The sequence below is a fragment of the Callorhinchus milii genome, unplaced genomic scaffold (assembly GCF_018977255.1).
Source record: "Callorhinchus milii isolate IMCB2004 unplaced genomic scaffold, IMCB_Cmil_1.0 Scaffold14, whole genome shotgun sequence".
NCBI classification, from domain to species: Eukaryota; Metazoa; Chordata; class Chondrichthyes; order Chimaeriformes; family Callorhinchidae; genus Callorhinchus; species Callorhinchus milii.
Window position 1 is genome coordinate 14,815,332 of NW_024704755.1, and position 12,110 is coordinate 14,827,441.

The following is a 12,110-nucleotide window of genomic DNA, read 5'->3' on the forward strand; positions in this document are numbered from 1 at the left end:
GTGTTTTTTTGCTGAACAGAATACTCAGCATAAAACTATAACATTGAATCTGGTCCCTGTCAGTGGGGGGTGGGAGGGAACTGCCTCTGTAACACTAGACCATGCATATTCAATACTTCAGGATTTTTCCATTTGAATCACATGTTAGACACTCACCTCCCGCCATTATATTATTAACTCAGAGAATCAGAGAATCTTACAACACAAGAAGGAGGCTATTCGGCCCATCGTGCCTTCCAATTTCTTCTCAATTTCGTTCGCAAGAAATAAATTTATTTTGACTTGTTTACTGAGATTTATGTCACCCACCAGTCAGCAGGATAACAGTGCATTGCCTCTGTCAATGTGTGTAGGAGAAGTGTTTGACTGCGGGTGGTGTGAGCAGACATTCAGGCCCATTCCACAATCCAAATCGGGAAAACTTTACAAATCTGAAGCATTTTCTTAATTCGCAGATCGGTGGCTCAAAGATTTCCAAAATGAACTGAATAAGATGTCCCAGATTTCATAGGGTTCTAAAGTGTGTGTATGTTTCTGTGCTCTTCTAGGATGACAGGGATGTGACAACGAGTCCGGTCGAGGAAAGTGAGTACGCCTTTCTCCTGAAAACCCTGTCAATGGTTTGAGGAAGAACTTGATGCAAGAAACACTAAGCAGGCCACTGAGAAGGAACGATAAGTTACTAGGGTCTAACTTGCAAGATTTCTAAAAGGATTTGTAAATAGCAAATCCTGCAGGTACTTGATCAGATCTGCCTCAGATTGACCTCTCTTCCTTTTAGCTTCCTGACTGAGGGCAAAGAAACTTTCTAACATCCGGTGGGAGACTGATATTCTCAAGTGGAGTTTCAGCATTTTCAACAACAACAACAAATTACATTTACATAGCACCTTCCAAGGCGCAGATTACTATTTCAGTGAATAGTATCACTCATAATCTTCCAAGTTAGACCCCAATGTCTCAAACTAATTTTATGTATATTAAACTTGCATTTGATATAGCGTCTTATCACGTCTTCGAGACGTCTCAAAGCGCTTCACGGAATATGTTGTAAAGTGGAATCTTCCACATGCAGCAGTACACAAAATCAATGATTGATCTTGCATTTTTACACCAAAACGACTCAAATGACTTCACACTAATTTCTGTCAAGGATACGGTAGTGACTTTTTTGTAGATAAACGCAGTAGTCATTGTTACACACGACGAAGGTCACAAACAGCCACGAGGTGAAAGATACATTTTTCTGGGGATTGTTAACCTGCTGGACACCGGGAGAAAATCCCCTTCTCTTTTCATATACAGTAGTGCCTTTCATATCTTTAATGTCCACCTGAAGGACCTCAGTCAAAGGATAGCACCTCTGACAATGCAGTATCCCCATCCCTATACTGGAGTGCATTCTGAGACTGTGAACTCAGGTATGATGTTAGTGAATCAGAGAGCTCGCCTGAGAGTTTGAATCTTTAATCTGTGAATCCTGATCTTTTAGGCAGATAATTGTGAACTTTATCGCATTTATACAGTTTATACAGTGTCGGATGTGGCAATCCTTGAGTTAAGATCAACAACAACAAATTACACTTGTATAGCGCCTTTCATGTAGGGAGGATGTCCCTATCCTTGAATGAACAATTCAGAGGGTGCTTTACTCCTCATCTATCCTGTACTGTAGCTGACCCAAGAGAAGTTGTTAGGTGTCAGTTTGGAAACGTATTTCACTATCTAGCACTGACAGCTTTCCATCTCTGTGCAATAGCAAATGTTATATTCATGATATTGCCCATCAGTAGTAATGTCAGTGCTGTCCGCTGTATCCAAAATGGTTTGATTGGCAGGAGTAGCAGCTGAAGAAGTAAAGCAAAGCTGGGAGGCAGGAGGTGAGTGGAGGCAGGGAGGGGACTGGGAACAGCAGAGTCTCGTTTGTGCCCTAATCCATTCTTCTTCTCCTTTGTTTCAGGAGAGAAGGTGGTTCAAGTCTCTGAAACAAAAGGAAAATGAAGACTTTGGAAAGATGTCAGTCAGTGTGTGTAGATAGGGAGCAAGTCCAGTCTGGGACTTGTATATCATGTCATTTCTGACCTGGGCCCCACACAGAGACTTGGAGACATTGAACAGCTTGACTTAGGGCAGGAAGTTTGTGTGTGGGGCGCTCAGTGTGTCTGGAGGGGTAACACTGAGCAATGAAGGGGGAAGACGTGCAACCTTCTGCCTTCACACGCACACACTGACGCTCTTATTTATCCTGCTTCTGAATGCCCACAAAATCCTGCAAGCATTTAGTGACGATTTTCATCAAGAAATAATATTATTAATATCAAAAAATACCATTTAAACAACGGAACCCGCATTGTAGAATTGGTTTATGAGGTGCAATTTACAATTGTACAAGGGTCTTTGCCATCTCCTGTGGTCCCTCCGTCTCAAAGTGGGTCTCTCTCACAGAATAGACCCTCCCTATATCTAACATATAGTGTAAATAAGTCAAAAAGTATGGTTCACTTGTACTGTTAGTCCAGTGCCATTTTATTTGCAAATTTAAAGCAAAATTGTGCAATATTTTTAGAGAGAAAAGGAATTTGACAGAATCCACTATATTGAATACAACCTACAATCTAGCTGACAGTCTCAAGCATTCCATTATCCATCAGTCTTCACCTATATTAGAAACCGAGATTGAAGACCACAAAAGCAATTATACTGTGAAAAATAAAGGTGACATTCAGCCACCCTGAGTCCTGTGTCTTATTACCTGGTTATTCTGAAATTCCCCCAAATTTACTTTTGTTCAGAAGTCAGTTCTTCCTTTGTCTGCCTGATCAGGTGGATGTTAAAGACCTCACTGCACTATTCCAAAAGAGAAGGGAGTTTTTCTCTCCTGGTGTCCTGGTCAACAACCCCTCCAAATAAGATTAGTCACTCACTCCATGGCTGTTTGTGGAACATTGGCTGCTGCTTTTGCTTTGTTCACAACTGCACAGTCACTACACTTTACGCTAAAATCACGTGAAATGCTTTGAGATGTTTTGACAACATGAAAAGGAGCTGTATGAAATGCAAGAATTATTATCATTAAGAAAGTTAAGTTCAAGTCTACGGCATCCAATGGTTGGACCTTCCATTGATCAATAGAGAGAAAGGGGAATGGGATGGAGTTGCATTTTTATAATAATCCTTATATTTGATACAGCACTTTTCACATCTGTAGACGTCTCAAAGCGCTTCACAGAATAGACTGTAAACTGAATTGACTGTATATTTGTGGGCGAAACGTGGCAGCCAATTGCACACAGCAGCGTCCCACAAACAGTGGTGGATTGAAATGACCAATTTATTATTATTTTTTTCTTGAGGGATTATTATCAGGTGTGTGGAGTAAGGACACTTGTCCAGGGTTTTGCCCTGCTGGGAATCGAACCCAGGTCTCTCGCTTGCGAGTGCTCTAACCACTGAGCTACAGGACCCCACTTTTTGGGTAGAATTCATAATTTTTTAATATTTGGACAAGTGTAGTCAGACTCTTGTACGGTAGTACAGTTCCCACGGGTGATTACAAGTAAAGTGAGTGAGTCAGCAGATAGAAGCCTTTGTTGTGTTTTAAAGTGTCTTGTAATAACATTGAGATGGTCTGTAGGTGAAGCTCAATATGATGAGATGGTGCCCTGATCCTGTTGCACTGCCAGCAGTCTGTAAAGGTCTGCTCTCCTCATTATCCCTTACACATGTGTTCAATAATAGTGGCAGTGATTTGATGTAGAATATGTCGACTTGGCTCAGCAGGCAACAACAACTTGCATTTATATAGTACCTTTCATGTGGGGCAGTGTCTCAAAGTGCTTAACAGTGGCGGAGCCTGACTCTGAGGGAGTGTGTGACCATAAGCATAGTAGAAGAGAAAGGTCTCAGTCGTCATCTAAAAGAGGGGAAAGAGAGAGGGGGGCAAGGCGGAGGGATTGGGGGAGAGAGTTCCAATGCTATAGGGCGTAGTGGAGCGGAGGGGACAAGGTACAAGCAGGAGGAGAGAGCCAGCCAAGCGGAGGCAGTGGATAGTGGAGTGGGGAGAAAGGACGGAAAGGTAGGGAGGTGTCATGGCGTGAAGGGATTTGTAGACAAGTGAGAGGATCTTAAATCGATCTGGAGCTTGGTGAGGACTGGTGTGATGGGGGCAGGCAGCACTCTCTCTGTTCAGAAAGCTCATCTCTGGGGCAGTAAGTTGTGGATTTAAACTTGCGTTGAGAATTTCAGTTCAGGCTGATGCAGTAGCGCAGTTGTGTGGGAGCATTCGATTGTTGAAGGTGCCGTCCTCTGGATGACTTGTTAAATCAAGGATATTAGGAAGGATTGTAACTGTGGAGGGTATATTTGGAAGAAGCTGTCTCTGGAATGATATTTGATCCCTAATATTGAGCAGGAGCCACGATCAACAACTGGAGCTCAAAATAACTGACACACGATATAGGCTGGGTTTAGAGAAAGTGAACACGGAGCAGAGAAAACTTAGACTTAATTTCAGACAGTGTGAATGTCTGTGAGCTTGGGGGGGTTGGGGTGTGGGAGGTGGGGGAAAGGGGGTGAAATGTGCCACAAATGGTTTTCGAAGTTAAGTCCGCAAGAACACTTAAAGGGGTCAAAACGCTAAAGGTAATTATTAAAGGGTATGAGGAAGGAACAGAGGAAGAAGAGATCTCCCTTGAGCTAGCACCAAGCTCCAAATGACAAGGTCCAAATGGTGTCTTGTTTCCATGACAGCAGGAAGGTGCAACGTAAAGATATGAGGAAATGACCCCTGTTGAGGTCAGGTGGTTTTTACCGTGGTGTGATTTTGTGCCTCTTTAAAAGCCGTTGGCACAATTTATTTTGTCAACAGAGGGTTATGGGGCCAAGGGAACACCACAGTCTCATTCCACATGGAGTTACGCCAGAAATTATAATGGGCAACTGGGTGATGGAAGGCGGATGTAATGAATGTTCCAATAAAGGTCATTTGGATTGGATTCCCGTCCCCTGTGGCTGGTAAACATTAGGAAAGCAGGAAGTCAATCAATTGCTCTGGTGACAGAGGCTTTTGAAGTAGCTCATTAATGTCCAGAGGCTAATTGCTGAGTCCCACATGACGGTGAAGGTAGAGAGATGCTTTGCTTTGAATTAAGGCATGTACTGATTGTTGAGAACAAGGAATCTCTAGATAGTGAGACTCTGATGGGTTGGGGAGCGGGTGAGGGAAACAAGATGATATAAACAAAAAGGGAGGGGAGGACTGTGATATATTCACCCATACAATGTATTCTGTGAAGCGCTTTGAGACGTCTCAACCACGTGATAAGGGGCTATATCAAATGCAAGGATCATTATTATTGTTGTACTTTGAAAAATAAAGAAATTATTTTTAACAATTTGTTAAAAATAATAAATTGGTCACTTCACTCCACGACTGTTGTGGGACCCCGCTGCGTTTCGCCCACAAAATATAGTCAATTCACGCTTTGAGACGTCCTCCTGATGTGAAAGGTGCTGTATCAAATGTAATTTGTTGTTGTTGTTGTTGTCTAGAAGACGTGATAAGGCACTATATCAAATGCGGGGGTTATTATTTTAACTCAAAATCTAGGCTGACACTCCAGTGCAACACTGGGGAGAGCACTGCAATGTCGGAGGTGTCGTCCTTCAGATGTTATTAAACCGAGGCTCTGTCTGTCTGGTCAGGTGGGCATTTAAGATCCCACGTTGCTATTCAAAAAGTGAACGGAGTTTCCCACTGTATCTTCTGGGACTCTCTACTGTGTTGACCAAGTAACCCCTCCAAAAAGAGTAAGCATACCCCCATTATCCAGTGACGGAGGAGGAATGCTGCGGTAGAGAAAAAAAAACTCAGGAAGAGACGATAAAAAGGTGAAACCATTACAGATCAAAAAATAAAGGAACGACCTAATCAAGAATGCAAGATCCCAGAAAGCATCCGCTAGCAAGATCAGTGAACCAGACAGGAAGGTTAAAGGGGAAAAGAGTATAATTGTGTGAATAAATATAAATGCTAGAAGCATTAAATTGGAACGAGAGACAATGTTGGCAATGGGTATTTATGATGTAGTTGGAATCACAGAGACATTGGCTAAACATGGATGATGGAAGTGAATGTAACTTACGAGAATATAGGCTATTCAGGAAAGATGGAAGCAATAGGAAAGCCGGAAGAGTTTCCATGTGTATAAAAGACACCTGGGAGGTTAAGGTAATTGAGTTGACATCACAGGATTAAGCACAGTACACAATCACAATCCCTTTGGTTAGGATGGGCTCAACTAGAAAAGGGACAGACTCTAACATTTGCTACAGAGCACAAGGACAAAGCAGAGAGAATGACTCGTATGTCAATATTAGGAGTATACATCAGAAAAAAGAAGGTGGTACTGATGGGGGATTTCAATCAGCCCAACATAAACAGGGAATGTTCAAGTGTGAAAGCTTGTTAATGTGGTGCGTGTGTGTCAGGGAGCTCACAAGGCGTAGTGACCACAGCTCAATAACCTTCAGTTTGACTTGGGAAACAGCATCAGCCCCAAACCAAACTCTGGTCACAGCTTTAGACAAGTAAATGTCTGGGGTGTGAGGGTTGAGCTATGAGACATAGATTGGGAGGCATTACTCAAGGACAAACCAGTTGAGGAAAATGGACATCCTTGAAGAACTTTGTATAGGGTGACCAAAAACTAGTGATACCATTACAATGTCTAATAAGTCTTAAAGAAATTATGATTTGTTTTTAGATAACAGGGTAGCTGGAAAATAAGACTTTTTTGGTCACCCTGTATATACTTAAGTGCAGCAATGGCAAAATAAATAAAAACACCAAAATGGATCAATAGGAAAATAAAAAATGGAGATAAAGGAGAAGAGGAATATTCATGAAGCTCGTCGGGAGACAGAAGAGGGTGATCATTGGGCTGAATGCAAGATTGTACAGAAGGAGGTTAATAAAGAGATGAGGGAATTATATAAACTCAGGTTCTTCAGTCTTATGAGAAGATAACTCAGAGAGGACCTCAAAGAAGTGTATGACATTTTAAGTAGGAGTGAAAAGATAAACCCAGGTCAATACTTTAGGATGCAACAAGACAACGGAACAAGAGGTCGCAGGTTTAGAGTTGTATAGAGCAATTTCGGCACAGACACCAGGAAAGTTTTTCTTTACGCAGAGGGTAATCAATGACTGGAACTGGTTGTCAGAAAAGATGGTTGAGGCCAGGACACTGGACTCACTTAAAAAGCAGCTTAATGTAGTGATGAGGAGGGGGTGGGGAAGGATGAGATCAGATGGGCTTGAGGGCCTTCTTCATCTAGATCAATCTTGTGATGTGTGAGCCTTATTAGTCCCAGTACTAAGTGAGCGCACCTCAGTGTCAGAGGCTTTGCCTTTCTGTTTGCAGTTCACATTCTCCCCAGAGAGGAGGAGTTGGTGTTGGAGGACCTGGAAGACGGGCACTCTGACTGGGATGACAATGTTCCTCACCAAGATGCTGCAACACAAACAAGCGAGTGCGAGGTGGTCGACCAGGCCACATCTCCAGACTTTGGGACTGAGGTGACAAGAGTGGTGCAGAGGTAGAGCTCACTTTATGACTTTGATCTGGATTGGGTGACTGCAGTATTCGTTGCGTATTATAATATAGACTGAAAGCAAAGATGGTGTCACACACACACACCCACAGCACATTGCGGATATTGGACAGAGGTAGCCATGTAACGTGGCTTAACATCTCATGCACAATGGCTTCAATTCATTATCATCCGGCTGTAGTTTAGTGGTTAGAGCACTCGCCTCGTAAGCGAGAGAACCTGGGTTTGATTCCCGGGCAGGGTGAAACGTTGAGCAAGTTTCCTTACTCCACACACGCCTCTGTTTACCTTGCGGTAAGTAGGAACCCGGTTGTTAGTTGATTGGCGGATCACTTTTCTGGGGGTAATAATACCTTGAAATAATAATAATAATTTGATCATTCAATCCACAACTATTTGTGGGACAATGCTGTGTGCAATTGGCTGCCACATTTCACCCAATAAAATATACAATCAATTCACTTTGAGGTATATTCTATGAAGCACTTTGAGACGTCTCAAAGACGTGATAAGGCACTATATCAAATGCAAGGATTATTATTATTCTAATCCTTGTCACTACTTCTTTACTGGTGGTTCATCAGCTTTAATGAATAAATTCACTGTATGAATCCAAGGAACCCATTGGGACTTTAAACCTCGCATGGCCTTTGAGCTAGCAGATGGTAGGTGGTGCTACACCGGGAGTAATGACTCGTCAAAGGAAAATCCTGGCTCCCAATGTTCTGATCTTCTTGTTCCAAGTAACTTACCCCTAACTTATGAAAGTGGAACACAGGTTCCCTTTCCCCCAAGTTTACAAATAATCTGATCCCATTAGCAGCTGTAATAGCATCAGTCTGTCTCAGTTGGTACCAATCTCATCTCTGAGGCAGAAGGTTGTGGGTTTAAATCCCACATCAGGATTTTGAACTCATAGTCTATGCTGACACTGGAAGATCCCACAGCACTATTCGAAAAGAGCAGGGAGTTTCCCCTCGTGTCCTGGCCAACAATAAAGTTGGTCGTTCACTTTACAGCTCTTTGTGAGAAATTACTCTGAGCAAATTGGCCGCTGTATTCGTCTACAAAATGCACAGTCTTCTCTTTCTCTTTGTTGCCATAGGGAAGAGGTGAAGAAAGAGGATGAAATAAAGTGAGCAGCTGATTGTGTTCCCTCCTGTGGAGCACATTGAAATTATGTCCTGCCCATGTCGTCAGGCTGTGTGTGTGTATATATAATCCTCTGTGTATGTCACGCTTTGTGTGTTCATATATAATGCTCTGTATATGTCAGGCGGTGTGTGTATATATAATGCTCTGTGTATGTCAGGCTGTATGTGTCTATGTGTGTGCTTGTGTGTGTGTGAGAGAGTGTGTACCCATATGTAAGTGTGCTGTGTGTGTGGAGGGCAGTGTACTCTGTTCACCAATAACTGTGTGTGTTTCCTGTCTCAATGCTGCCACTCTGTGGAAACCAAAGGGAAGAGATGGTGGAAGACAAAGCGGAGAAGTGAGTACAGTATTGGGAGCAACCTGATGTACATATAGAAACGAGTGTGTGTCTGTGTGGGGCGGGTAGCGACTGCGTGCCAGGCCGCGACTTTGTGCCTGTGTGTAACAGGCAGTGAGTGTGTGCTGTATGTGCCAGGCAGTGAGTGTGTGCTGTGTGTGCCTGTGTGTCAGGCAGTGAGTGTGTGCTGTGTGTGCCTGGGTGTGCCAGGCAGTGAGTGTGTGCTGTTATGTGCCATCAGTGAGTGTGTGCTGTGTGTGCCTGGGTGTGCCAGGCAGTGAGTGGGTGCTATGTGTGCCAGGCAGTGAGTGTGTGCTGCATGTGCCAGGCAGCGAGTGTGTGCTGTATGTGCCAGGCAGTGAGTGTGTGCTGAGTGTGCCTGTGTGTGCCAGGCAATAAGATTGTGACCGTGTGCGCCGTGCAGTGAGTGTGTGCTTACAGAGACTGTAAGCTCAGATCCTAACATGGGTCTTGAACCCACAACCTTCTGACTCAGAGTTGAGAGCATTACTGACCGAGCCAGGCTGACACCTTAATAGCAATCGAATACAACTTGTGCTGCTGTTGATCGTGCAAAACAAGTCAGCTTCTCCACTGATTAAAAATACCTTCAAGAATGTTCAATAACATCAGTGGAAGGAGCTCAGACTAATGTGACTTGTTATTTGTGCAGGCAACTCTGGCATATTCTGGAGGATCAGGAGGTGGATGCAGAGTAAGTGTGTCTGTTCCGGTGATGAGTTCACAGGGAGATCTGGAGGTCGGGAGCTCCTCACACCCGGGCCCGTCTGATTCATTGTGTGAAGCTCTGGCACTGTTGGTGGAAGCCTGCCGACACTCATTAACGACTGAAAGAGACGTAGCCTCTCCCGACACCACTACCCGCTGCCTCTACTCAACTGGCTCCGGTCTCCACCTTGTCCCCCCGGACCCTCCACCCCACCATCGGCGGCCGTGCTTTCAGCCACCAAGTCCTGAAGCTGTGGAGCTCTCTCCCTCTGTCCCTTCACCTCGTCCACTTTCTCCCCATTTTCAGGTCGCGCTTGAAGATCTTACTCTTCGTTCCTGTCTACGGTCACCTTCCCCCTCCTGCTGGCTCGGCATCAGGCTCCACCACTGTTAAGCGCTCCAAGACACCGTCTGGCGTGAATTGCGCTGTATAAATGCAAGTTGTTATTGTTGTAGCCAGGAAGGATGGTTGAGGCCAGTTCACTGGACTCATTAAAAGAACAGCTTGATAAAGACAGTATGGTGGGTATTCTCGAGGGAGGAGATCAAAGGATCTTCTTCATCCAAACCAGTCTCATGAAGTTAATTGAGCTCCTTTATTTCTCCCCACCCACTCCCCATTTCTCTGTTGGCTGCATTTTTAATCCATTTTTCTGAAACTTGTGTAAAATGGTGACAAGAACGCCATCCAAATGCATCCCAATGCCCGCCCTGTTATGTTCTGCTTGGTATTAAGTCAGTAGCAAGTTCTAATGTGCGGTATTTCTTAACAGATTGGCAAAGGTCTGTGGAGAAGCTGAGAACAGTGAAGATTCAGCCTGTGCAGAGTAAGTCCTTAGTGTCCCAGTAGAACAGTAAGTGTAGGCAGACCCTTAACTGAAGTTGCTCACGCCTAGTTTCGTATGGGCTCGTCTGAAGAAAGCAGTGAAGCAACTTATATGGTCATTGAGGCCCCCAATGTCCTATGTCCTCATTAGGCACAGACCTGATCTGGGATACAAATATCCTGCACAGAGGGGAGAGGTCATTAATAGTTAATATTTTTTATATTAATATTAATACATATTAATAGTTAATATCTTTAATATTAATATTAATAAATAAGCCAATAATAGTCTCAAACAGTGCTTCTGATGTTTCATTCACAAGGCAAGGGCACTGTTATTACAAAGGGAAGGGTACAGGTGATCTGGAGGGAATGGTGTCCATCATTGATTCCTTCTCACAGCAAGCTCTGTAATAAAATCAGAAGTCACCTGGAACACTCAGCAGGTCAGGCAGCATCTATGGAGAGAAGAGAGTGAGTTAACATTTCAGGTCTATGATCTTTCATCAGAAAGGTTATTGTATGTGTATGTATGTCTTTATGTGCGTTTGTGTGAGACAGACTGTGCAGTCTGAGCGTGTGTGTGTCTGTGTATGTGTGTGTGTATAAAACATTCAGTGTGTGAATGGATTCAGGCATAATTGGAGTATTTGGAGCCCCGAGGTTCCACCCCGTGCAGAGTAAGTCCATCAGCCCCACACCACCGAGAAGGAGATGACTAGCCCCCAAACTGAAATGATCCACTTCCTCTTACTTTCTCTGTTTCTCTCTTGTGAAGTCAAGCAATTTAGAAAGTGGGTAATGGGGGCATTAGAGAGCAGGAGACACTGGGCATCCCATAGATTTTATTTTGGTCAGCCAGGTGTCTGACACGTACTGAAACCCATCACCATGCTTAAGAGTATCCAAACCAAACTGAGATTTCCATGGCATCCCATCTACACGTGGAAATCCCAGAGATACATTGTTGGAATGGAATACGAACTCTTTCCCTGGAGAGACACATCCTGCTTAACTAATTCCAGAAAGTATTAGGCGCAGGTTGGTAGGAGCCAAAGCTTAGGGACCCCAGAGTGTGCGTCCGTTGGGGTAACTGCTGGAGTTTAACCAGCTAAAACTATAGCTTGCTGTTGGTATCACTGTCTGGCGGGGTGAGGGGGTTAGGGCAATGGGATCCCATAGAAAAGGGCACAGAGCTCAGGTGCTGATTTATCACACACAGGGCAAATAACACAAGTATTTGGCAATTTGCCTCCAATCTATCAGATTTTATTATAACTCATTTGTGCCTTTAAATTATATTTCTCTGTTTGTCTGAAGACTGAAAGTGTGTGAAGAAACAAAGAGCAGCGAGGATCTACCATCTGTAGAGTGAGTCCTTCAGCTGTGTGTGTGTGAGAGAAGAAATGAGAGAATGCGAGTGTTGAGAAGTCAGAGTGAGAGAGCGAA

At 43.8% G+C, this 12,110-nt stretch overlaps 1 protein-coding gene across 1 annotated transcript in view; it reads left to right on the forward strand.

Moving 5' to 3' along the window:
* Positions 1 to 12,110, forward strand: part of LOC103185957 (proteoglycan 4-like) — a 38,589-nt gene that overhangs the window by 21,025 nt on the left and 5,454 nt on the right. Inside the window, exons 19-24 of the mRNA XM_042340418.1 lie at positions 549 to 585; positions 7,425 to 7,599; positions 9,077 to 9,106; positions 9,780 to 9,821; positions 10,609 to 10,662; positions 11,982 to 12,032. Coding sequence (XP_042196352.1) covers positions 549 to 585; positions 7,425 to 7,599; positions 9,077 to 9,106; positions 9,780 to 9,821; positions 10,609 to 10,662; positions 11,982 to 12,032 — 389 coding nt within the window. The remainder of the gene's footprint in view (positions 1 to 548; positions 586 to 7,424; positions 7,600 to 9,076; positions 9,107 to 9,779; positions 9,822 to 10,608; positions 10,663 to 11,981; positions 12,033 to 12,110) is intronic.